Raw genomic sequence first — 27,629 nt, 5'->3', positions numbered from 1 at the left:
TTAGTTGATCATTTTACTTTCCTAGTTTCTATAGTTCGTCATATTATTCATACACCGTGACAAATTCCTTGTACAGGCAACCCAAGATAATTGGCAATAAAGATCATTTTGAAGGTTGTGACTTGAATCTTTATTATTTATCCTTTTTAGCATTTGTTTAAAGAAAAAAAATCTCTGCTCCTGAATATTGCAATTGCAAACACAACATCTATAAAAGAATTGAACTTTGTTAAATGTGTGCCACAATTATTGCCCTTTAAGACAATACTGTGTGCTACCTGCCTTTGCCAAAATAATGCCTTATGAGGTTGGACACAAAATGGCAGGAATTTGAGGCCATTCCTCCACACAGAATCTCTTTATCCTTCAAATTTCGAGGTCTGCATTGGTGGACTTTTCTCTTCATTTCACCCCACAGGTTTTCTATGGGGTTCAGGACAGGGGACTGGGATGACAATGGCATGACTAATTTTGTTGCCAGTAGACCATTTGTCTAATCACTGTCTTACTGGAAAATCCAGAAAGTGAGTCAACATTATATTACCATAAGATACTTTCCAATATGGCTACCCTTCTGTGTGGGCCAACCAACCTCCGTTGTTCATTACCAAAAATCTCCATTTTAGTTTCATCTGACCAAAAAAACCCAGTACTGTCTTGCAAATTGAAGATGCCTTTGTTTGCTTTTTCTCTCGAAACCCTACCAAACAAAAAAAACGTGTAGGGATGTAGGTGACATGGATGTCACCCAAATGAGGATGGGTTCCGCTTTTGAGTCTGGTTCCTCTCAAGGTTTCTTCCTTATAACATCTAAGGGAGTTTTTCCTTGCCACAGTTGCCACGGCTGCTCATTAGGGATAAATACAGACCATTCACCCTAACTCCTAAATTCTGTAAAGCTGCTTTGACACAATGTCTGTTGTGGAAAATAGAGAAATAGAGAAATAAACTAGACTTGACATTGTAGTTTTGGAGGCTTTCCGACTCAACACAGACACGTGTTCTTTTCAGCTTGCTTCGTAACATTTCCAGTACAATCCAACTTCTTAATTTGCTCTGATGGCGGTAAATGGCTGTTTTCAATGCTTCTGACATCTTCTTATGGTTACTTTTCCATTTGGTCAAGTTCAAAAAACCTGTCACACATCACAGCTTTATTCCTTGCTATCTAGTTGTACAAATCAAATGTGAAATATCAATGGGATTATACTTTAGATATTTTCTACATAATCGAATTCAAGGTGCCAATAATTGTGGCACACAAATATTAAACAAAGATAGGTGTTATGTTTGCAATTGCTTGATATCCATGAGCGGATCAAGATTTTCACAGGCGTCTTTGCTCATATTTAATAAGGCGGCCAATATTAGTTGAGGGCACTATGATTTTTGAATAATGCCATGCATAAAATATTAATGAAATATCTTCCACAAAGAGACAGCGCCGGCCCTCTGAATTTTTCCCCTCTATTATTGCTTCCTGTTTTAAGTAGTGGTGCGTGGGTCAGCCTCCCAGGTCCCTACGTTCCCTTTCCCAGAAGGCTGCAGCGCCTGACGACGGCGAGTGCTGGCAGGGGAATTGAACGCGCTTGGAACGTAAGCAGAATTGAAACCGGGGTGGGGTTTCGAGGGGCGTGGCTTCTCGGCTTGTCCTTCCCCCTCGAGCGTGGTTTCGCACAGCTCCAGCAGCGAGAGCACTTGTTCCTTCAGCGGTGATGCTTTAAACCTGCGTGAGGCTAAGAAAAAAAACGCCTCCACGAAGGCCTGCAGTCCCATTCCTGAAAGAAGCAGTAACCTTAAAGATGCATTCACTCAAAATACTCAAATTTGTGACATCATATTTAAATAAATAAATACAATTCTTTATGTATCCAAAAAAAAAAAAAAAAAATCACACGGTGGCAACTTGAATAATATCTTGTAGAGAACAGAAATACACATCTGCAGTCCTGCCGTAGCCATGGAAACCAAAGTCACCAAGCAACTATAAAAACAAGCGCTTGGTAGTCTTATTTGGCTAAGCAAGAAGCAACAGAAAAACTGCTTTAGTATGAAATCATTCACACTGTATTCATTTGCTGTATACGGGGCTATGAGCAAATCGCTTTGACGGTATTTTCACCGTTATATAGTATAAATATAAAGAAATATAAAAAAATATTAAAAGAAAAGAAACACACATTCACAATATAAATGGAGATCGTCCAAATATCCCATTTGCCTCCCCTGTTGTTGCCACTTTGTGTTAGATTATGTCAAATGTTTGTATGTGGCTATGCTTAATTGCTTAAATGCCTGCCAGTCCCAATATCCTGACTATTGTTCCCAGGATCGGCTGTAGGTCTGTGAGAACTGTAAGAACCCTAACCAGAATAAATCCCTTAACTCATGATGAATAAATGAATAATGATGTCATGATGAATCATGATGAATAAACCACACCATTCCAAAACATTCTAGAAAAAAAAATAGAAATCTGTTAAACAGATCAAACGCAGAACACCGGGTTGCTTACCAGCTTCTCTGGAGTCAGAAAGTGCACCAGCCCAGCGGCGAGTGATGTCGATGTACAAGATGTCCACTGAGGCCATGGTGAAACTGCTGTTACTCAGCTTGCAATTCCTTCAAGAGACAGTGTGCTAGTTTGAGTGTTTCAGTATGCTTTATTGAGTACAAGATCAAAGGTAATGATCTCACTGTATTATAATAAAGGTGTTATTTAAGCACGCTTTTTCGTACAATGAAACATAAACCTCCACACTTTTTACTACCTGATCGATCAAAAGGTGTTAGTTTCCAAAAAATATATAGCGCAATTTCCGGACTATTAAGCGCACCCAAATATAAGCCGCACCCACTGAATTTAACAAAGATTTTTATTTTGAACATAAATAAGCCGCACCTGTCTATAAGCCTACATATAAGCCTACATATGTCTACATAGAAACTAATTAACTTTACACAGGCTTTAATGAAAGACAGTGTCTGTTACACGGCTTGTATCTAAACAGTAGCCCACCAAGAAAGTCATTGTTCACTGTCTTCCTCCTTCCTTTCACAACTATTTCTCTCGAGAGTTTTTCTTTTGGCATCGTCGTGCGTTTAAAATCACCATCGGTGAAGCTTTTCTCCCGATACCGTGCAGCTCAGAACACAGGTGAAGTGTGTTTTTTCATGCCCGGTTGTTTTCAGCGTGACGAATGATTCGCATTTCCTGTAGACAGTCCGAGTGAGCGGCAGGTCAAACGTCAGAGGAACATCATCCATATTTATGATGTGGTGCAGGACGATTCAGTGGGAGCGCATCTGATTTAATATAAAGAGTTTCATTGGTTCACCTGAACCTGTTCCGCAATTTCATTGGTCTAATGTTATAGGGCTCAGTTTTTTGGCTTGAAGTTTGTGAAACCGGGAAAAACACATGAAAAATCCATTAATTTACCCGCTTCGTTGTTTAAGCCGCGGGGTTCAAAGCGTGGGAAAAAAGTAGCGGCTTATAGTCTGGAAAATACGGTAAATATATGAAATGTAAATAAAGTTTAGTTTATTGCAATCAATTTTGTTTTATATTTCTATAGAAACATGGGGGCCAGTGTTTTTTAGAGTCTCTATTGTTAGAACTTGGACACGGAATGGAAGTTTATTGGTACCATGAAAACAGTTTATATTATTATTATTATTATTATTTATCATTAACTTAGATTTGTATAGCTGTTATGGTATCAGATATTAAACTATTAAGAACAGATACTACTTTGTATAGCTATAGTTATAACTAACGGCTAATATAAACTTGTTTCATGGCCTTTCTGTAAATGTATAATATAAAAGTAGACTATTAATACATTTACAGTAGATTTTATATAAAAGTATTATGTCACTTTACATTCATGCAGAAATATTACTTCCATAAAGAAGAATCGACTAGTCTTGCCTGATGAAAGTGCGGAAGCTGGTCGGGCCAAGTTTCATGGTTCCTTTGACCCCAAGGAAGCGCAAGAAAATGTCTGCGATTCGCTCTAATATTCGCAAATAGTTGAACTGCTTCATGTACTTCGGAAAGACTTGTTTGAGACACAGAGACGGAAGTGACTCGACAAGCTCTGCCTTTTCATCCGATCCGGCTTCCACTTCTGAAGTTCTGCGGGAAAAGGAATAGGATCACTGGATGAACACTTTGAAAATGTGCCCAGATAGTATTTTACCCAAGCAACAAGACATGGTCTCTTACTTGGGTTAGAATTATAAAACCATTAAAAGTTTCTTTTTAATCATGACTTTTTGTCTGTTCATATAGTAGAACTTCACACAATTAACTTAATTTCATGGAAACCATCATTAATGCCCCAAACTGATGAGGTGTAATCGGTTTTTATTTTCCTCGATCTCATTTGATGGACCATTAGTTTTATGTAAACAGTGAAGAAATGCTTGTAGCTGAAAGTCTAGAGACAAAAGAATGAATGAAGAATTCTTTAATGACATTGAGATGTTTTCGTGAGATTTTCTCCTATATTGATAAAAAGAATCCGTGAGCGGATTTTAAACAAAGTAAGTGCCCTTCCCAATCACAGGCATTTTAAGTGTTTTAATTGCAATTTAGAATTTTTTTTTTCTTTGATATTTGTAGCATTTGGTCAACATAATAGTAAGTCGCTGTCATGTTTCTTTCGTGAGAAAACGAGAGAGAGGCCCAGCCCATCAGAACACTTTGATGCACCTTAGCATTTGAAAGATGTGATTTTTAGCAACCAATAATCATCTTTTTAAATATTAGGACATCAACAGATGAAAAGTGGTTTACCAATGTTAAGCTAAAAGCAGGAAAATTACCCACTTTTGAGAATAGGAAAGTTCCACAGCATGTTTAATCATGAGGTAAAATGAAAGATTTGGCCTTGAAATTTTATTTCTAATGTATTATTCCTGGCCTAATATTTTATGGGTTGCTTTGTACTCTTATTTTCCTTGTATAAGTATGAAATACTGTGTAGGCCCCATGGGGGGGGGGTGTAATATTCTGTACATTATATTGTGGACACCTGTCTATCAAACGTGTCTCAAACTGTCACCACGATATTGAAAGCAAACAATGGGATGATGTGGTATTATATTCCCCCTTCACTGGAAATTTGATTTCAAAACATGTTCCAGGTGTGCAGATTTTTCGGGGCTACAATGCAGAAATGTTCACATCACCAGAAGGAGAGTCACAGTGCAGAAATCGGTACTGTATATTAGTCAGTGCTTGGAATGGGTATAAGCATTAGCAGAGACTACATACACTATATTTCCAAAAGTATTGGGACACCTGACCTTTCCTGCTATATGTGGTTCTTTTCCAAACTGTTACCACAAAGCCGGAGGCACTCAATTGTTCAGGACGTCTTTAAATGCGCTATAATACAATTTTGCATTCACTTGAACTTGGAAACCCAAAACCTGTTCCAGCACGGCAATGCCCCTGTGCACAAAGTGAGCTCCTTGAAGATCTGGTTTACATGCATTGAAGAGAAAGAGCTTGAGATCTTGGTCTGCTATAGAGCTCGGATCTCATCCTTACTGAAAACCTTTGGAATATATTGGAATGCTGACTGCACCTTAGGTCTCCTTACCTTCATCAGTACCTGCTTTTCGTAACACCTTTGTGGCTGAACACAAATATCCATGAGCACACTTTAGTAAGACAGCTTCCCAGAAGAGTGGAGGGAATGATAAGAGAAAAGTGGGGCTAAATGTGAAATGCGATGCTGAAAAATCACATATACTTATGAACAGGTGACTCAATACTTTTGGCAATATAGTGTATGTGGACTGCTGAAGAAATGGGAAAGTTTAAGTGAATGCAGACACTGATTCGATCACCTGATGAGTGACAAACAAAAGCCCTAATAACTATTAGAAACTGTCTAAAGGTATGAATTATAGAGATTGTACTTTAAAAATGGACAAACATAACCTAAAGCCAAATTCTAATCCCATGTGCTATTAATAATGACCATTTATACCCCTTTCGTGAATCAACTGGAAACCCAGATGTGGTGCAGCAGTGTGATCATTTATTGGAAAAGGCTTCTGATAGGAACTGTAAGCTGTAATTCCACAGGAAGGCAAGAACATTGGTCATGCCATTCATGGAAAATGTTTGATTTATGAAGCATGGATTGGGGCTAAAGATTGTTTATAGGCCAGACCTTGCCCTATTTGGTTCTAGTGGATTTAACTCTGCGGCAGCAAGACCGATATCCCATTGTTTGGAGGTTTTAATGTTTAACAATAGAATAAATAAAAAAAGACAAGAGTAAACTGCTTGAAACACTCCTACAACGTAAGAGCCCAACACCTGTATAGGATTTTTCTTCTGTTGAACTAGGAGACCCAAACCTGTCCCAGCATGACAATGCCCCTGTGCACAAAGCCAGCTCTGTGAGATATAGTTTATTAGGTTTGGAAAGGAAGATCTCCTGCTGTAGAGCTCTAAACTCAACCCTATTGAAAGCCTTTGGGATGAATGTGAATGCTGATTGCACCCCAGGCCTCCTCACCTCACCTACATCAGAACCTGACTGTACTAACACCCTTGCGTCTGAATAAGCACAAATCTCTACAAGCAAAAACTAGTGCAGGGGTCCTACAATTCAAATTTACATGTCAAATTTCCATACTTTCCCAGACTCGAATACGCCGATTTCCCTGAGGTTTTTTTTAAGAACTGATCCTAGCACCTCATGAACTGGCACATACTAGCATGAATTTACGGATTAAGTAGGAGAGTGAGAGAAGTGTATCTGCTTCCCTTGGTGGATGCACTCTACAGCACTGTGGGTTTTATGGTTCTGGTTAAAAGGTTCCAAAGGAGTGGATGAGCCAAAATGGTTTCACTTAAGAATATAAAGTTCTTACTGATCCAATAATATTTTTTTTTTTTATACAGTGAAGTCTGATACAGTGATTTGTCTTGCACAGCTGTTCAAGAAGTCTTATTGAAATGAAATGCCAGTTCCAACAATCTGGGTGGTCAAAATGTATTTTAGACCTGTTGTCTAACAGAGGAGTGTTACAGGCCTGATTTTTAGAAAAGCTCACACTAGATGCACACTAGATCCCCTTTTAGGTGCAAAGCAAAAAAAAGGCAGGTGTATCAGCACATTGCGTCAGGATGTTAGTTACAAATCCCAAAGGATCCTAGTCCAAAAGAAGACATCTATACAAGACGATTCATTTTCTCTATAGTCTATGGGATATACAGTAACTTATGATATATTGTCATTCCAGTGGCTATTAATCCCTTCAATGTTGGTTTCATGGCATCCATACATCTCTAATTTGTGTATTAGTTTTCCACCTGTTACACATCAATACCAGAGTGAAATATCATGTACTGTACTGTGAGCGACGGAGCACGCTGGTCAGAAGGCGGGTCCATAATTTGCTATGCAATTTGAAAACTTATCTGACGCATGTAATACAATATTTTCATTATGCATAAGCTCTGGGAATTGTGTGGGAAGTGTTCTTAAGGGAAAAAAAATAAATAAATAAATCGATTTCAACAATTGCAGGAAGCCATTAACCTCGAGTCTCGTTTATGTTCTCTGTTCTAGTCGTGATTATGCAAAACGAAGGCAGTGAATGCCCACGCACAATCCAACAATTCATCTTTCTCGCTTCTGCTGCGTTCTTGTTTAAACAGATCACCTCCTCCCTTTTTTTCCCCCTTTAAGCTTTCAGTAAATGGTAACGTTGAGGGGTGGTGTTTCTTGAGGGTGAAGTCAATTTCGATGCTCTATTTAATTTAATTACATAGATTTTTGGAGATAAGGATGTACACACAGACAAACGGAATTCAAACCAAATGCGAAATGCTTGGTATGAGCGATCCTGAAACACACACACACACACACACACACACACACACACACACACACACACACACACACACACACACACACACACACACACACACACACACACACACTGTAGAGCTTAATTTATTAGATTTTTTGATTCGTGGGTCTGTGACAACCCGGCTACCAGACATTACAAGAACGGTGTACCGTACTTTATTCCCCAATGCCTACATGGTGTTGCAAGAAACAAGAGTCCGAATAATGCTGCACTACACACTTCCTCACAGCAGATTCAACCTTTTCAAAGCAGATTCCTTGTCTTTAGTCTGTGTTAACACACCTTGCCATGTCTGCTTTCACATTACATTAGTTTCCAGGTTTAGCTTAACCAATTAGTCTTGCAGCAAGCACACAAGAACTTCTATTCGCCCAATGGAGAAGCTAATGAATTCATCATTTATCTGATGGTATAATTACGTTTATTGGCATTCTTCTACTGGCATGAGTGCAAGGGCATGGTTTTGATGAAGACTACAAAGCACTTCGGTGAGATTCTCTGGAAAATGGCATCTGCTAAATGCTGAAATTGTCCATGTAAATGTGGGGACTGAGAAAGCAAAAGTTCAGCAATGTGGATGTCGAAGGTAAACAAAATGTGAAATAGAATGACCTGCTCCTCTTTAAAACTCTAAAAATGCCCAATAAATGTGTGTGTGGAATCAGATTTTCCCTCAATGCTGCTTCAGGTTTTTTCATTTGATCATCACAGGCACTTTGGTATCAGTTTAGTGACCTCAACAGAAAAACAGACTCACGTGGTTGGCTTCCTCTGGGCTGGATCCATAAGGCGGAGAGTGTCCCTGATGACACCTACTTTGACTTCCTCATCCACTGGACTAGGTACATACTCAAAAACACCAGGCGATACCTGAAACATAAGAATGTTTCATAGTTGCATTTTAATATGTGGGTCTTTATACTATGATGAAATATAGGACAATAAAAACAGATGTAATAATACAACATTTTATTCTATTTCCAAACTGCATGCTATTGTAAATATGAATGCATGAGAATTTTAAGTAACCAATAGAAGTACCGTAATTTCCAGACTATAAAGCACACCCATATATAAGCCGCACCCACTGAATTTGACAAATATTTTTATTTTTAACGTAAATAAACCGCACCGGTCTATAAGCCGCAGTGTCTACACTAATATACTTTACACAGGCTTTAACGAAAGACACGTTACACATAGTGTAACGGGTGAAATATGTTGTGCTTCCTTTGGGAGCATAGCGGTATTTTGGGAATAGCCTGGCACTGCATTTTCCAGTATTACTGCGTGTGTGTAAGACTTAGGAATATGTCCTTATTATTTTCTGATGCTAATTTCTAAGTTTCTTTGACTAACCCTTAACGCTGTTGCCAAGAAAAATTAAAAAGCATGAGTTTTGGAAACCTGTCTGTGCTTATATGATTTCTGTTGCAACTGGAGTTAGCGAGCTCTCTCTTCACCCAGACTCAACACGCTACAATGGCTTGTATCTAAACAGTAGCCGACCAAGAAAGTCATTGTTCACTGTCTTCCTCCTTCCTTTCACAACTATTTCTCTCGGGAGTTTATCTTTTGGCATCGTCGTTGCGTTTAAGAAAAACGTTTTGGGCAGCTCTGAACACAGGTGAGGTGCGTTTTTTCGTTTCCGTTTGGAAATTTCATTGGTCTAATGTTATGGTGTTCAGTTTTTTTGCATTGAAGTTTGTGAAACCTGGAAAAACCCAGGAAAAATTCATAAATTAGCCGCTTCGTTGTTTAAGCCGCGGGGTTCAAAACGTAGGAAAAAAGTAGCGGCTTATAGTCCGAAAAATACGGTAGCCATTTCTGTCCAGTTATAATAAAAAAACAAAACATTTAGCAAATCCTGAATATGGAAGTGTAAAAACCTTATTTTCTTTTGACTGTTCCGCATAAGAACACAGAGAATAATTTACCCGAAGGTAAAAACAAGAGTGCCGTAGATCCATTTTTACCCTAAAGACACTGGTCTGTTGTCTATGTCAATACTCTTCTATATCTGAGCTGATAAGTGCATGGATAGCTTTCCCATCTACTTAAATAATGACACAACAGTGCCTACACTGTCTGCATTACTCAACATGAACAGCCCTCCAATTCAGCCTTAATTCATGTAGGCACAACTAGATATTCACTCCATGTTAAATAGTACTGAACTTCATTTCCAAAAAATACAAATAAAAAAACAGTACTCAATCATGAAAATGTGCTATATAAAATAAATATATTAATAGAAATTTAGAAAAATAAAAGAGATTCATTCAAACTGAAACTAAAAGTAACACTCCAAAAATATTTACATCCAATATAAATATTTTTTTTAAAAGAGACAGTGTCAGTGATTCGCCTCTAGAGGCTGCTCTTGTACTGTATAATGACAGCAAACCTTCTCAGCTGCTCCAGTAACCCGAAAAAACTGGATCAGTATGGATTTTTGCTTATAGCCAATAGTCTCAGCAATCAACAACTGGGGAGTATTAATAGGCAAAACTGCAAAATCGGTCACCCTCTAGTCACAACAGCGGACCAAACTGGACATCACCTTCCCATGTGAACATTGTGGAGACACTGCTTCATTTAGCTTGCAGAAATGATTAAACAGAAAGCATCCAGAAAACCTTTATGAGAAATCAGTGGTGGGTAATTGTGTCCAAGCTGACTGTGGTTTCAAATCAAGGGTTGCCACATTTTAACCAGAAATTGCATGCTCTATTACTGGGACTTCCTATGCTGTTTACACTATTTGCAGGCCCCTATATGATTTTTATGATTGAACCTGTACTTTATTAGTCTTATGCCATACATTTTAAATAAATATTCTCCTACAAAAAAATATCTGACAAAAAAGAAAGAAGTAGTGGTGTCTTTGTAGGTTGTTGGTGTTGGCCCATGCTAACTTACAGCTTCAACTTTATGGATTCTACAAGTCTTTGGAATTGTACTGGAGTGATTAACACCATTTATTAAAAAAAAATATTTCCTCAGCAGTTGGAAATTAATGGTACTGACAAAAAGTGCTCTCTGGTCCAAAATCTCCCAGTTTCACAAAAGTGTTGAAAATTTCTGACTGTGAAAGCCATAGTGTATGATTTATCATCGTTTTCTTTATCATCATCAAACCATTCGATGGGTTCATGTACCCTGAGGATAGAGTCATTCCAAAAGAGAAGGCTCGTGCAAGGTGAAAAAAGGTTTCATCGTTGGAAGAAGAACTGACTCAAGTGAACAAAAATCATGGGAGTAAAATAGATCCTACAACATAGTGGTATTCACGCTTCATGTCAAGCATTGGGGTAAATACCATTCTCTGAAAGTATGCCATGCTTTCCCGATGTATTTCAGTAATTCCAGAATTGGGAAAAGAAATCAACCTAGTTGAGCCTTTTTATGAATAAAACTTCTGCAATCTGTGCCTTTCGCCATCTTGATCCAAAACCCATTGGCTGGCGGTCAGGACCAGCAAAGCAAAAGGACCTGCTGGACTAAACACTATCAGAAGCACTGACCTACATTTACAAACTAGATTCTAATATTTGTTCCATGAAATTGTATTAATTTATTCTCTTCATTTCGTAGCGTTTCTCTTGGCTGCACTGCTTCCAGTACTTGTATGTGGATTTTTTTGTTCAGTTGTCAGCCTCTATGTGCTGCCATATCAATCTAATCTGCCCAGGGCCTGCAAAGTCTGTACTGCTGGCCCTTTTACCTCTGAGAATATTATCAACGGGTCTGTTTATTTACCCAATCAGATTTCAAATTCACCTCACAGGGCAGCTAGCTGGCCCAGAATAGCGTCAGCATTTTTCCGTCCTCTAAATTGGTTGGTCAGAGGGAAACTGTGTTCGATTGTAACCCAGTTCGACTGGCAAAACACGTCTGTAGCTCTCTCCACACATTAATACATCTGAGATAGATTATTTTATGCCTACGGAGGAAGAGAAATTGATTTTTTTCTCAGACATACTTAAAAATACATTTTAAAGAAAAGCTAGACATTGTGAGGAGGTCGGCCAACCCCGAAGCCAGCGTGTCTCAGCCCCGAAAAGGGTTTGTTCTCCACTTCCAGACCAGTGAATACGAGCGGTACCACTATGTTTCTCCCCTCATTTATTCAGCTGTGTGTATTGAATTTTATATCACCTCACCTCCTGTTCATGTTCAATCCTCATGCTCGGATTGGCGTTGACCTCCAGGAGAACAGGCTTTAAGTTCTTCATCAACAGGATGTCGAAGCCCAGGATCTATAAATTCATAAGTTGTTCATAGAATATGGAATCATTACCCACTATCACTGTTGTCATGGTGACATTTTAGCATCGCTATATGAGCTGTGAACAGCAAAAAAATTGTTATCTAGAAAATGCTGTGTTCAAGTGTATTTGTCTTGTAAAATAGAATTGTATTATATCATAAAACATACCTGAAAACAAGTAGGTCCTGGTTTGCCTGGTGGTATATCAGCTTGATAATAGACCTTCAATTCAGGTACAAGTGCAATAACTGTCTTGATAACCAGCGCTATGATATCTGACCAAAGCTTCTTAATGTCAACTCCTTTAGAGGCGAGACGATAAAGGACACTGGAAAACGTGCGCTTGCTCCCTGTGCTGCAGCTGTCCGAGTGCACAAAATTGCCACTTTGAATGTTCAGCGAGTAGTTCGTCAAATGCATGAACACATGATTGAGGTTTTTCTGGCTCGGTTCCTGGTACAGTTCTGTGCAAAATCTAGAAAGGCCTTCTTTAGCGATGTAGATTTCTAAAGGGTCCAGAGAACGTACAAGAACGTAAAGGCGAATGTCAAACTTGAGCTTGTCGATGAGGAGCGGTTTCTGAATGTACTCTTGAACCACCGCCTGCTTGACTTGTGATCCTGAGATGGCCCGGAGGTCAGCAGGGTCACGGATGAGGTAGATGCCGTCGCCTTGGGAGCCGGAGTTGGGTTTGACAATGAATGTGGGTTTCAGGCTGGAGTCGCTGTCTTTCAACAGCCGAATCTATTATGCATCAGGTTAAAAGAATGAATGGGGGGGGGGGGGGGGGGGAAACCCTTACATTTCTTCTCAAATTCCAGCTTCGAATTTACAACAGAACTCTGCTGCCCTCTACAGCATTTGGGTCAAAATGTACAGTTATGTAGTTATAAACAAATCAAATGATTTCCTCACCTGAATTTTCCTCCTTCCTGATTCTAAAAGGGGTTTGCAGAATTAACCTAGATCCCAGGTTGTCATTACTTGCTTTCTGGCAGATACTGTAAATGGCTAAACCTGGATTCACAGTAATTCTATTTCTGCCAATTACTGCCACAACTACTGCTAAAAAACAAAACAAAACAAAAAAACAGACTAGGTGTAAGTGAGGGGAAAAGTTTGCACACTGCGTATACGCCAAATACAACAGCAGCAGCCATATTCTCTGCCTTGCTAACAATAGCTAGTTGCACCAGTTAAATAGAAATTTCATTGTAAACGAAAGCAATATAGAATTTCCGCTACTCGATTGAAAGATGTACGTGTGTCCTTTTAACACAATGTTTTGTTTGTTTGTTGTCCATGATCATTTCTAACCTATCAAGTTACATTTTTTTTGTTCCTCTTTTCCAAAAATTAAACTAGCAACTAAACTAGCAGTTACGAGGCAGTTACATAGGAAGCTCGCATGAATGCACAAAACTTTCTGGCATTACCATTTTCTATCCTACATGGGTTACATTGCTAATACTGGGTAATAAGTCGTGCTCTTTAAATCACAGAGTAATAATTTTAATAGAATAATATTTCTCAGGCTAGTTCGATAGTTTTGATATTAATGGCATCAAGCTGTAAGAATTTACAGACTCTGCCTCAACCCAGATTCCACCCCAAGCTTGATCAAAATGAGCTCATCCGCAAACGGCTTAAAAATCACAAAAGTAATTATGGAATTTGTTCGGAATTTCAGTCGAGTCAAATCTAATCATAGTCTTAATTTAATCAGTGTGCGAGAGGCAGCGAGCCCTCAAGGACTATCTCTAACCAAAAGGTGTCCGAGACCATGATTATCTTTTAATCAATACCCTACCCCGACCTGCTGGGGGCGCCGGCACCAGCAAAGGTGTAAATTCCGTTGACTACCATCTGTTGACCTCCAGCTAGATAGTGGTATCACCCAGCCATGTGTTTCTTTACTCATTTCCTACACTTCATTTACATTTAAAGACTAAACCCTATTTACACTTCAAAGAATAGAACAATATAAAATGTCTGGGCAGAATTTGTTCTGCGTTCTTTTTTTCCACTCCGATGAACCCAAAGTACTTCATTAAGATCGTTGTTGTCCAATAGCTGGCTCATTAAAGGCTTAATCATTAACTAATCAAGTGGATCAAGCAGTTTGGCAGGGTGTATTGTGCCTTTTATAGTATGCTTTCTTTCTGATGGTATATTCATTCTCTTCATGCTCATGAATAGAATTCTGCACCTCAGTGGAGAACAGCTGATACTCCTCAGGCAGGATCCATGAGCGAGGGTAAAAGTTGTACTCTTCCGGGAAAAGCTGCTGCATGGTGCGTACAGCACGACTTAGGTTGATCTTGTGCAACATCTCTACCATTCCTGCACATAAACAGAGACAAGACCTTGTATTACTAGTAATCACTTTCTGACTGGTAACGATATTTGATCTAATGTAATAGAGGTTTCATAAGTCAGTCATCTATCAATGTCAGAGTCAAACATGGTTAAATGTATGGTCGGGTCGAGATTTAAACATAGTTACATGCACTGTTTCACTCCTTCTGACAGTCACAGGCAAAGAGCTTCCAGCAAATAGACATATGATGCGGCATTTGTAATAATAACATCGGTCATACAGCTATTTTTCTTTTTCTTTCTCTTAATTTATCCATGTCAGATTGTGTGTACAACAATATGGAGTTTATGGTAAAACCAGAAATACATTTACATGTGCATTTTGACAGATGCTCCTTTTTGGAGCGACTTACAATTATCTTAGCAGATGAGGGTTAAGGGCTTTGTTCTTGCTGGTGCTGGGATTTAAACTTCTGATCAAAAGTGCAAAATCTTGACCACTGAGCGACCACCTCCCATATACAAATACACGTTTTAGTAATGTTAATGGCAATTGTTTAAGATTTTAATATAATGTATTGAATAGGTTTTTTACATTAACAGACTGTGGGACAGTATTACAAAGGAGTTTATTAGAGAGACCGCGCATGTAGGACGCTTAGGAGACAAGGTGAGGGGGGGCGCGATTGAGATGTGCAGAGGAGGGACATGGGGTATTTCGGTAGAAGAATGCAGAGAATGGAGCCACCGGGCAAGAGGTAAAGAGGAAGGCCAAGGAGAAGGTTTATGGATTTGGTGAGGAAAGACATGCAGGTGGTTGATTCGAAAAAGGTAGATGCAGAGGAAAGTGTGGTATAGCGACGGGTGATCCACTGTTGCGGCCCCTAACGGGAACATCTGAAAAAGAAGCAGCATTAATAATGTTGTGTTGGCTTCATTCACTATTTGACAATGGTTCACTATTTCACTATTATTTAGTAGCTACTGGTCTTTGCTGAGATCTGGTAGGGTAAACATAAAGCAGAGGGTCAGTTCCTTTGAAACCATCTCCCTGAGCATTAACAATCCAGCGGTCAAGCCTATGCATAGGTGTTGCAAAGTGAGATCAACCAAGTGCATCTTGAGTTCGGTTCCTCCCATTTCCAACACATCTCTCCACCAGACGAGGTCCTTGCACTGCATTTATTATTGGCCCATACTACTCTGTGGCTCGGGCTGCTAAAGTGATGAGAGACACACATCTGGAGTCGGGTTTCCATCCATCCACAGCCCATAGCTAAAAACTGCTAGCATGCTTGAATGAATTTCCCCTGACCACAATATATACAGTTTCCAGTTAGTCAAGCTGGAAGGGTGACACCCCTGTACTTTGTGTTAGAACACTTTGGAAGCCAAGCAACGATGCATCAACAACGTGCTCACTGCCTTAGCATTGACCATCGTACCAGATAGAGTTCTGCAATGCTAACAATGCCAACATGGAATGCCCTTGACGAGTGATTTGAACCCCAACTTGAAATGAATCCAAATAATTCAGCCATTTAGCAGTGCTACCAAACCACTTAATGGCCAGGGCCTACAGTGGTGTGACTTTCAGCCAAAAAATATTGCACACTGGACATCAGGTCAGCAGGTCTTGATGACCATTTTCACAGAGATGAAACAAACGCCTGGCCCATTTCCAATCTCCAACATTCTCTGCAATCAGGGTTTTCCACATAGGTCTGTTTTGGAGGGAAGCATGAAAAGTAAAAATAAATCCAACAGCCCAGAATAATGGATATTACTAAAATGTATTTTCCGTTTTAGAAGACGTACAATGACTTCTATCCAGTCTAGATTTAAAAGGGCTGAACTGGTTATTTAAAGCTGTTCCATTCCCATGTTCATTTGTGCTATGCAAATACAGGACTAGATCGTGCCAGTGGAATTACGAAACACATATTTCCATGTTGCCAAAACACAACTGCCTTGGGAGATTTGCCAGACATTCCCTGTTCTACACTTTAGTCTCTCCCTCACAAGTCTTTCAATGATGTACCTATGCAGGTGGCCCTAAGACACCGGTATACAGCTCTATATATATGTAATTTCACAGAAGATGTGTTATTCAGGATACATCTGAACTTCTCACTGACATTACACACTACTTAGACTGAGGACGGCCATTCTTCAAGACATGGAAGGCTGCCTTTTCTAAAGAAAGACAGGCCCAGTGGGTGGTGAACATACTGGTAAGCTGGTTAGACACCAAACCTGTACCACTCAATTAGTAGTGTCTCCTCCTCATAGTCATTACATAGTTGTATGCAAGAACACAATATTTTGTTCTATTTGGGAATCACCATGCACCATCACCAGGTTCTACTAATTTAACATCACACCTGCCAGTGGTCTGAGTAGAGATTATTATTATTATGGGAGTTATTCTACAAACCCAGAATGACTCCCATGGTGCTCTGTCGTTCACTATTAGTGCTGAGTCGACAAGGAGTCGACAAGAACATTCCAGGAAAGGATGGTGGTATGACATATGATATTAACCTCAAATACCAGATAGAGTAATTTTTACATTTTAATACAGGGTTCATCAAACCACAGCTTTGAGCACAGCAAGCATTTATTTGTCCTTATAGAAAACATTTGGCGCATCATAAAGAGGAAAATGCGACAAAGAAGACCCAAGACAGTTGAGCAACTAGAAGCCTAAATTAGACAAGAATGCGACAACATTCCTATTCCTAAACTTGAGCAACTTGTCTCCTCAGTCCCCAGACATTTGCAGACTGTCAAAAAAAAGAAGAGCGGATGCCACACAGTGGTAAACATGGCCTTGTCCCAACGTTTTTGAGATGTGTCTTCCCTTAAAATTATACATTTTCTCCGTTTAAACATTTGATATGTCATCTCTGTTGTATTCTGAATAAAATATTGAAATTGAAACTTCCACATCATTGCATTCTGTTTTTTTTTTTCACAATTTGTAGTGTCCCAACTTTTTTGGAATTGAGGTTGTAGTAAAATGAGTAATAAACAAATCTTTTAGGTATTTACTGTAAAATAAATATACCTGATTAGAATAATGCATCAAAAAAAAAAATATATATATATTATAAATACTAGTAAGAACGATCATGGCCACAATATTTTTGAAAGTCTGTAACAGCTTTGCCAGGATAATTTACCGAATTCAAACACATATATCGTATACACCTTATTCAATAGACTTACATAACACAATTTGTTTCCAAACAGCCAAAAAGTCCATATACTGACCATGCATTTCTAAAGCCCTGAAGAAAATTTAACTTAAATAATCAAACCCAGGTTGCCCTTATGAAATGTTACAATGCAATTGGTTTACATCTTATCTTGGAATTAGATAATTGATTTGAATTAAGGTTTGTATATGTAATGATACAGTATATATATATTTTTTTATATATATGCCAAGCATATATATATATATATATATATATATATATATATATATATATATATATATATATATATATATATATATATATATATATATATATTTTTTTTTTTTTTTTTTTTTTTTTTTTCCCCAGTGTAACTTACCTGGGAATTTGTTGACCTGCCCTGAAACAATATTCTCATGATCATGAAAGGAGACGCCATGCCAGTAAATATCACATGCAGTCCGTCTGCCTGTTGGAAACTGAGAGAGTAAATAGAGAGAGAAGGAAACAACATTAAAAATCTTCAACTACAGACCAAATTCAGTACTGATACTTCATAGAAATACCGAGTAAAAGCCTAAGGTGTATATAACACAAAAAAGAAAGTGAAGCAACTAGTATAATATACATTTCAATTGTTCTAAATTAAAAAATATCTGTTTATGTGCAGTACACGCACATGTAAACTTATCACAGATATACACCTAATACAGTTATTACATTGATCACTGTATTAATACCCCATACTGAATGAAATAAAGTGAACACATCTATTAAAAAAGTACAAATAAAAAGTCAACATTAATTCACAAACTTTAAATATCTTAAATTAGCAGGTGTTTATTATTGGCTTATGGTTTATTTATTCAATGATTCATCATATGAAACTGCAAAATATGACGTATTTTAATTGTCTAAAACTAACTAATGTTCTGCTACACCATCATTGTATGGCAAAATTGTAGGCTTTTGAACAGTCAACAAAACTACACTGAAAAATTCACGAGTGAGAGCTAAAAACTGTGCACCATCCCCCAAATTAGCGATCAAGAAAACATTTTTAGGTACTATTAATAGTGTATGTAGTTATTTGATTAGAGCCATCATTTAGATTTTCAGTCTTATACTACATTGGATAAGGTTTATTTTTAATCCCAAACTACAAACCATGGGGAAACAAACCTGAATGTCCCCCCCCTCAATACAGCACCTATATAAAACAGTACAGTGGTACCTTGTCCTAAGAGTGAATTAATGTCCGAGTTTTCCGAGGTACGAGTCGTCATTTGTCGATTTTTTGCTCTGTTACGCGAACAAAAAATTAAGGTACGAGCTCGAGACGCCGCTGCTAGATGGCGTAGTGAGCAGGGACGCCACAGCATCCCCCAGCCTCCAACACCCTCTCATTCTCTTCACGTGTTCACCTCGTAGATTAAACACTGTGATTCGTTGTGCTCGCGGTTTCTTGCTTTGTGCTTTGTGCGAATTCCTTCTTCTAACTTTTCTTCTAATGTCTCCCAAAAAAAGGAAGTTCTAGTGACAATGCAGAGAAAAGAGGAGGATGATGTCCATTGAATCAAAGTGTGAAATTATCGAGAAACATGAACAAGATATGCGCGTTAAGGACTTGGCCAGGCGATACGAACGTTCAACGTCTACGATTAAGATTATAACGCCAGCTAAAGGTGTTAAAATAATTTTTAAGCTCCGGGAAAAGATGGAGGATCGGCTGTTGGTGTGGCTGACAGAGAAGCAGATTAACTGAGACTATTATTATATCTTGACATACTCTTTCTATTATGTTTTTATACAATATTTTTTATTTAGAAAGGTATTTTCCTTATTAAATAACATGAAACATAAAAAAATGGGGTGGGATTTTGAGGGTTAAACAGATTAAGAGCATTGTAAGTATATTCAATGGGGAAAATTGATTTGATGTGCGAGCAAATTGAGCTACGAGCTCGGCCACGGAACGAATTAAACTCGTAGGTCAAGGTACCACTGTATATAGATTTAACAAGCATATACATCTAAATCTTCACTTTTAGAGTAGGAATTCTAAGGGCACATGGTGATTTCTTTGGGTTTACCTGGTTGAAGCTATGCCCTCTAGATATAACTAGCTAGCTATCACTAGCTCTTGATAACAGCTAGCTAGAACACACTGTAGAGTAGATTTTTATGATTTACCCTGTGGAATAAAGTATATTTATAACACTGGAATTTCTATTTTGTCCTTTTAATCTGGATTTATTTTTTTTTGATCTGGAGTTTTATATAAATTGCACTTTTTGATTCTACTGGTTTTTATTAATCAAAGGAAACTTGTAGGTATGCTTTTTACATGCTTATGCGTGTAAAGTATGTCAAAAGTATATCAAAAGAAATAATCACCTCTTTTATCAAGTCTTTGAGACACGTGCATGTTCTTTTTGGTTTTTTTTATGTAACAAACAAGGTTATTTAAGGGTATGAAGGTTTACTTTTGACCAAACAAATGTACAATTTTACAGATTTTGCTTGATTTTAATTTTAAAATCCTCCCTTAGTATGAATAACAGCTTTACACACCCTTGGCATCTGGACAGTTAGTTTCTCTAAACATTCAGATAAAATACTTTGCCATGTCTCTTGTAAAACTTGCCAAAGGTGTTCTTCACTAGTGCAAAATTTCACTGAGAGTTCATCCCAGAGCAGTTCAATGGGATTTAGGTGCAGTGACCGGGCAGGACAGGCCATTCCATGATAGATAACACGCCTGCTGACTGTTTGCTCTTTAAAAAAATGCTTACAAAGCTTTGACCTACGTTTCGGGTCATTGTGTTGGTTCCAATTAGCCGCAGTTCACACAGAATGTCTTCGCAATGAAGTATGGAATTAGCCATTTTGGTTTAGAATGCATTTCACTTGGAATAAGTCTCCAAACTTCAATGCTCCGAAACAACCACAAAACATTAAGCTTCTCCATCTTGCACAAGATCCGTAGTTGGAGCCAAAAATGTGCAATTTAGAATCATCTGTCCACTAAACTTTCTTCTAATCATTTACTGTCCAAATCTTGTTTGTCTTTGTCATTTTTTTAGTTTGTTGCAAAAAGTTGCAGTTGTCTGAAAACGATAAATGAAACGGTCTCAATAGTGAGCTTTTTTTGAGCCTGCTGTGCCTTTTTAAGAATTAAATATAAACGCGATGTTCAAACTGTATGTAAAATGACGTGTACCAGATTGGATTCTGTGAGGACTATGTCACTGTTTAACAGGGTAATAGAGATGGAGCACTGTTTCTATATTAGGCACTTGGTACACTAAGGAAACGAGGGATGTGATCAGATTAGTAATGTGTAAATAGGGTTGTGGGAAGGTCACATGCAATTGAGAAACAAACACACAATCAAGGAAAATCTCTATTATAATCAGTGACTCTCATTATTTACAAGTCTTTTGGTTTAAAAAACCAAAAGAAAGGATTTTCTATTCAAACTTTATACAAGTACTTAAAAGTAGCTTCCACACTGGCTTCTGTCTGTTAAGTCCCTCATTGACCTGCAAACGGGATCGGATAGAAATAAGATTATCCCAGATTAATCACTAATCATGCTTAATCATTTTCTACCTTCAAACTGCGACCCATGAGTTTAACGTCAGCAGGAAGAGCTGAGACACTTTTTTGACACACCAAAAAGAATGGCATTCACTACATTTTCATTTTTAATTTAAATAATGCAGTACATTTCAGAATGATCTACACTTCCAGAAAAAAGGCCAACATGTGCTATTGGCATAAACATACCAACAAGCATAATTACACAGTTGGAAAAGGACCAGGATGAGGAAGATAATTAATACATTTTTAAAATGAATACTGGATAAAAAAAAATTAACACTATGTAAAATACTACTGAACTTTATTACAAAAATAAAACACAGAATTTTGAAAATGGGCAAAATTAAATAAGTATGAATTATAATAATAAATATTAAAGAAAATAAGATTTAATAAACAGTATTTAAACTGAAACAAAAAGTAGCACTTCAAATAAATAAAACCAGTATTGAATGAATACTAAATTGAATGAAAGAAAAGACAGTAAACATGATCAGTAAATCATAAACAGTATGTTGTGTCAGTAATTTACCTCTAGAGGCCGCTCTCGTACATTATAACGTAACCCGGAAAAACGTATCGGTATGGAGTTTTGCCATCCGATAATTCCAGCAATCAACTATCCATGCAGATCAATCGGCAAAAGCGATGAATCGGTTGACCTCTACCTGCGACCTCAACATCATAATATGACATAACAAAAAATTTTACAAAATGACTGCAGTATAACACAGTTAATATAATGACAATTTAATGTATTTTGATTTGGCTAGGAGTTTAGCTTTGAAAGTTCGTTTATTTAACTTTGTGGGTTTTTTCATTTAAGTTCTCTGTTTCTTAATATTTTTATGCAGGTGTACAGAATAGTCTTTTTTTTTTTTTTTTAACCAGACAGGTATTTTATTCGGAGCGGGCGTGTAAGTCTGCTTTGGACCATGGCAGCTTTGGATAGTTTTCACACACCTTACACACCAAGCATAAAAGTCAGTACAGTCAGATGCCTCAAAATAAATCCAAACGAAAGATAACTTTCACTGTATTACCTCTAGCTCACTGCTTTTGCTTTTTTTTTTGGACCATCGCTCATACCAGGGCCTTTATCTGGGTTAGAATTTGTCCAGAGCCCAGTTCGGAGTTAGCATTTTTCCTTTTCAAATATATCTCCAGTGCTGTCAATTGCTACCTGTCGCACTTATGATTTAAATAAACAGTACGTTGTGTCAGTGATTCACCTTTAGAGGCCGCTCTCGTACTGTATAGCGTAACCCGGAAAAACTATCAGTATGGATTTTTGCCATTCGATAATTCCAGCAATTAACTATCCGATCCAAAACCGTTTGACCTCGAACTGTGACCTCAACATCCTAATATGGTCATCAACAAAACATAAAAACGTATGTTTCCACACATACACACGACTACAAACTTACTCAAAATGCCAATCATTAAAACTCTTCACATTGTTATGAGCAACCCAATACAATTAAGTTATAGCCACCAAAGCCAAACATGCTTTACTCTGCTGTCAGACACTGTCGGATTTAGTTACTTGAGTGACAGTTTTAGTAACTTATCTTTGTTTTTCAGTCTGTCTCATTACCAATATCACTACCCAAGAATGTACATGAGTCTTTCGGTTTATTATAGGCGAACAGCACAGGACAAAAGGGTAAAACAGATACGGATCAAATGAAACCCAAGGCTTACTAGGAAGGTTTAATGTTACAAGTGAGTCTTCACATGCATTCATCGTGTGTATAACTCGCACCAGGCAGCCGTCACACAACACACATGGCCATGCGTATGGTGCCATGTAATGGGTAATTATGTATTAATGGGAGGCATGGAGTCATTCCTGTTACCCCAGAATGTGGAATGTAACCATACACGAGCGACTCTGAAAGTGTTGAAGAACAAAATTGAGTTGCAAGTGATAAGTGATAAAATATTCAGCTGAAGTATATGAGCCATTGGAAATTTGACTCTAGTATCATTCAGGAGATAAATTTACTAATCAGGCATCTTATTCGTGATGATATATTTAGGCTTTAGCATATTTTGTTAAAATTCATGCGGAAATTCATTTACCGGCCATTTAAGTCATCCAGAACAAATTCATCCAATTCCATCAGTTAATTCAAATACAATATAAATGAAAACGAATCCATATGATTTTTTTAAATTAGTAATTTCTAAATAAACAACATATGCTAATGCATGGTGTAAAATGCTTAATATCTAAATCACCTCTAGAGGCCGCTCTCGATATAGTATAGTATAGTATAGTATAGTATAGTATAGTATAGTATAGTATAGTATAGTATAGTATAACGTAACCCGGAAAAACTGTCGGTATGGATTTTTGCTATCCGATAATTCCAGGTCGGTTGACCTCTACCTGTGACCTCAACATCATAATATGACATAACAAAAAATTTTACAAAATGACTGCAGTCTAACACAGTTAATATAATGACAATTTAATATATTTTGATTTGGCTATGAGTTTAGCTTTAAGAGCTCGTTTATTCAACTTTGTGGGTTTTTTTTTATTTTTATTAAAGTTCTCTGTTTCCTAATATGTTTATGCAGGCGTACAGAATAGTCCTTTTTTTTTTTTTTAAGAGAGGGCGTTTAAGTCTGCTTGGAACCATGGCAGCATTGGATAGCTTTCACACACCCTTACACACCAAGCATAAAAGTCGGTACAGTCAGATCCCCAACATTCATCCTCATTCATTCATTCATTTTCTCCCGCTTATCCGTAATTCGGGTCGCGGGGGCAGCAGTCTAAGCAGACCCCCGCCTTCTACTGCTGCCCAATCCTCACAGCACCGTCCCTTACGGTCCCTCCTGCAGGTGGTGAGCCCACGGGAAGGCGGCCCCACGTCACTCCGACGTCACGGACCTTGATATTTCCCTCGTAAGGGACCCCCGGAGCATAGAGGGTTAAGGGCCTTGCTCAAGGGCCCAAGAGCGGCAGCTTGGCGATACCGGGGCTTGAACCCCCGACCTTCCGATCGGCAACCCAGCGCCTTAACCGCTGGAGCCACCAAGATCCCCAACAGTAAACAGTAAATCCAAACGAAAGATTTTACCTCAAGCTCACTGCTTTTGCTTTCTTTTGACCACCACTTATACTAGGACCTTCATCTGGGTTAGAATTTGTCCAGAGCCCGGTCCGGAGTTTGCATTTTTGCCTTCTCGAATATATCTCCAGTGCTGTCAATTGCTACCTGTCGCACTCATCATTCATGCGACTGTCACGAATTAACAAGGTAATTCTTGTGCTACCTACACTGCCACCTATTGACAGGCCCCGGTACTCGAAAATGGCAAATTATTTAAGTTAATAAATAATTTCTTTGGAACAATTAATGGGAAATTATCCAATTGTGAGCGGTTGAAAATCACAGCTATATATATATATATATATATATATATATATATATATATATATATATATATATATATATATATATATATATATATATATATATAAAAGAGCCACTCCTTGGTTATCCTGGCTGTGTGCTTCGGGTCATTGTCATGTTGGAAGACCCAGCCTCGTCCCATCTTCAATGCTCTAACTGAGGGAAGGAGGTTGTTCCCCAAAATCTCGCAATACATGGCCCCGGTCATCCTCTCCTTAATACAGTGCAGTCGCCCTGTCCCATGTGCAGAAAAACACCCCCAAAGCATGATGCTACCACCCCTATGCTTTACAGTAGGGATGGTGTTCTTGGGATGGTACTCATCATTCTTCTTCCTCCAAACACGTTTAGTGGAATTATGACCCAAAAGTTCTATTTTGGTCTCATCTGACCACATGACTTTCTCCCATGACTCCTCTGGATCATCCAAATGGTCATTGGCAAACTTAAGACGTGCCTGGACATGTGCTAGTTTAAGCAGGGGAACCTTACGTGCCATGCATGATTTCAAACCATGACGTCTTAGTGTATTACCAACAGTAACCTTGGAAACGGTGGTCCCAGCTCTTTTCAGGTCATTGACCAGCTCCTCCCGTGTAGTTCTGGGCTGATTTCTCACCTTCCTTAGGATCATTTAGACCCCACGAGGTGAGATCTTGCACGGAGCCCCAGTCCGAGGGAGATTGACAGTCATGTTTAGCTTCTTCCATTTTCTAATGATTGCTCCAACAGTGGACCTTTTTTCACCAAGCTGCTTGGCAATTTCCCTGTAGCCCTTTCCAGCCTTGTGGAGGTGTACAATTTTTTCTCTAGTGTCTTTGGACAGCTCTTTGGTCTTGGCCATGTTAGTAGTTGGATTCTTACTGATTGTATAGGGTGGACAGGTGTCTTTATGCAGCTAACGACCTCAAACAGGTGCATCTAATTTAGGATAATAAATGTAGTGAAGGTGGACATTTTAAAGGCAGACTAACAGGTCTTTAAGGGTCAGAATTCTAGCTGATAGACAGGTGTTCAAATACTTATTTGCAGCTGTATCATACAAATAAATAGTTTAAAAATCATACATTGTGATTTCTGGATTTTTTTTTTAGATTATGTCTCTCACAGTGGACATGCACCTACGATGACAATTTCAGACCCCTCCATGATTTCTAAGTGGGAGAACTTGCAAAATAGCAGGGTGTTCAAATACTTATTTTCCTCACTGTATATATATATATATATATATATATATATATATATATATATATATATATATATATATATAGATAGTAAGCAACGATTCGCTTCACCACTTGAATAAATTTGATTGGTCAAACATTGCAAAAGCGCTCATATTTCGCGTGTTTCGATGTGTGTATCTCTTTGCCGGGCAAACAATCCTTTTTTCAGGAACACAATTTGAAAGCGTGTTTGATGAAGATGAAAAAAGTACCACGGGCTGGAATGTACAAATCAATATACACTAATTAACCAGCTATAAAGTGTGTTTTTTTTTTTTTTTAATTAGGATCTATTTCTGCTTCAGGAGCAACAGTAAATAGAACATACTGGTGAAATATCACTGTTTATAGACCTGCTGTATAAAAATAATTATGTGGCTATACTAAATACTGTGTTGCAATTTTGTGCATCAAAATAAATGTGGTCTCGTGGGTTTCCTTGAGGTTCTGCTGGTTTCCACAGGAAATCTTGGCATGTGGATCAGCTATAGTGCATCTCTTCCAGGTGTGGATGCACGTGCATATGAATCAGTGTGATGCCCAGAGCCAGGGTTCTAAAGATACTACAAACGCCCTTGCTGACTAAGATGCGTGTTGTGACGTCACAACTCCTGCAGTTTCTCTCACCTCTTTCCATTTGAGCTGTCTGATGCTGAGCTTGAGCGCCTCCAGGGACGTTTTGGCTTTGGACGTGTCCACCGTGACCGATCGTGGATTTCTTGCACCTCTGGTCGCGTCCTCATCCTCCGCGGCTTTGCACGGACTTCCGGCGGGGGTCAGCGCGTGCCGTCGTGCGCCCTTGGCGGCGCCGGGAGCGCATGCGCGCGCCTTGCTCCGAGCCACCAGATCGGGGCCTCGCTTCACGATTCCGGTTATTGGTTTGCCCTTAACTTTTCCACAGCTCTTTTCGGGCGTGCCGGTGGTTTCTGGAGCACGAGGACCGGATGCCGGTGAACACGCCGGCAAATGCCCGGTAGCGCGCGCCTCCATCTGCTCGTGCACGTTGGGCTTCTCATAGTGATCAGTCATAGTGTCTCAGCTCGCGCATAAGCCTGTTAAATACACATCTACCTTAGATCTAGCAATAAATAAATAAAATAAACAAAATCGGTGCATTGCATTTGCATTTAAATAAACAATTTTTTCTTTCTATTTTAAATAGTATTTGTTCTCCATAATATGTTGCACTCGTATATTAAATCAACACTCTTAACCCAATTTTTTATGCATTTCTTTTCATTCTTTTTGTAGGGGAAAAGAAAAAAACCCCCACAACTGATGGAATCTACCCAAACGCTCCAAGTGCAAGCATTGCAATGCATTCAGCTACTAACATTTTACACCAATCGGAGACACAAATAATACAAAATAAACACTAACTTAGCTTAAAAGTGTTTATTTCATGCATATTCTATATATAAGATGTATAATCACCTGCTATTTCTGCCTCTGTTATTCCGTTAAACAGTTCATCCTCCTCACCATGATGTTCTCTTTAATCTCGGAATAAAATACGGAATTAATTACAAATAAAACATCAAAATCCCCGTTAGGAAGGTAGAAAAGCTTCTTGATTTCCTCGTGCTAGAAAACAGTGCACGTCCCAAAGCACCTCCACTGTCACCACATTCACCGCGACTGTTTTGGTCTCATTGACCAC

General features: G+C 38.5%; 1 protein-coding gene across 2 annotated transcripts; it reads right to left on the bottom strand.

Moving 5' to 3' along the window:
- Positions 1-993: 993 nt before the first annotated feature.
- Positions 994-27,629, bottom strand: ttll11 (tubulin tyrosine ligase-like family, member 11). Of its 2 annotated transcripts, XM_083531859.1 has the most exons (10): positions 27,404-27,629; positions 26,597-27,021; positions 18,083-18,182; positions 14,391-14,524; positions 12,350-12,925; positions 12,075-12,170; positions 8,666-8,778; positions 3,935-4,141; positions 2,516-2,622; positions 994-1,778 (listed from the first exon to the last, which is right to left on the bottom strand). In XM_083531859.1, the coding sequence occupies exons 2-10, from the start codon at positions 26,996-26,998 to the stop codon at positions 1,486-1,488; spliced, it is 2,028 nt and encodes a 675-aa protein (XP_083387985.1). In that variant the 5' UTR covers positions 26,999-27,021; positions 27,404-27,629; the 3' UTR covers positions 994-1,485. The 2 variants fall into 2 exon arrangements, 1 of the variants encoding a protein (XP_083387985.1); XR_014531826.1 differs by lacking the exons at positions 994-1,778; positions 2,516-2,622 and adding an exon at positions 2,644-2,857 and having other exon boundaries at positions 3,410-4,141.

Source organism: Silurus aristotelis (genome assembly GCF_946808225.1).
Source record: "Silurus aristotelis genome assembly, chromosome: 26".
Taxonomy (NCBI): domain Eukaryota; kingdom Metazoa; phylum Chordata; class Actinopteri; order Siluriformes; family Siluridae; genus Silurus; species Silurus aristotelis.
Note: the sequence above shows the minus strand (reverse complement) of the source record. Positions and strands in the feature narration are given on the sequence as shown.

Bases quoted from the DNA above. Each gene is read 5' to 3' on its own strand.
- ttll11 (XM_083531859.1), bottom strand. From the start codon at position 26,998: ATGACTGATCACTATGAGAAGCCCAACGTGCACGAGCAGATGGAGGCG. The intron at 12,171-12,349 runs GTATGTTTTATG...ATGAATTTATAG, and splicing joins CAGGACCTACTTGTTTTCAG to ATCCTGGGCTTCGACATCCT. The intron at 4,142-8,665 runs GTGAGTCTGTTT...CTTTTCCCGCAG, and splicing joins GCCCAGAGGAAGCCAACCAC to AACTTCAGAAGTGGAAGCCG.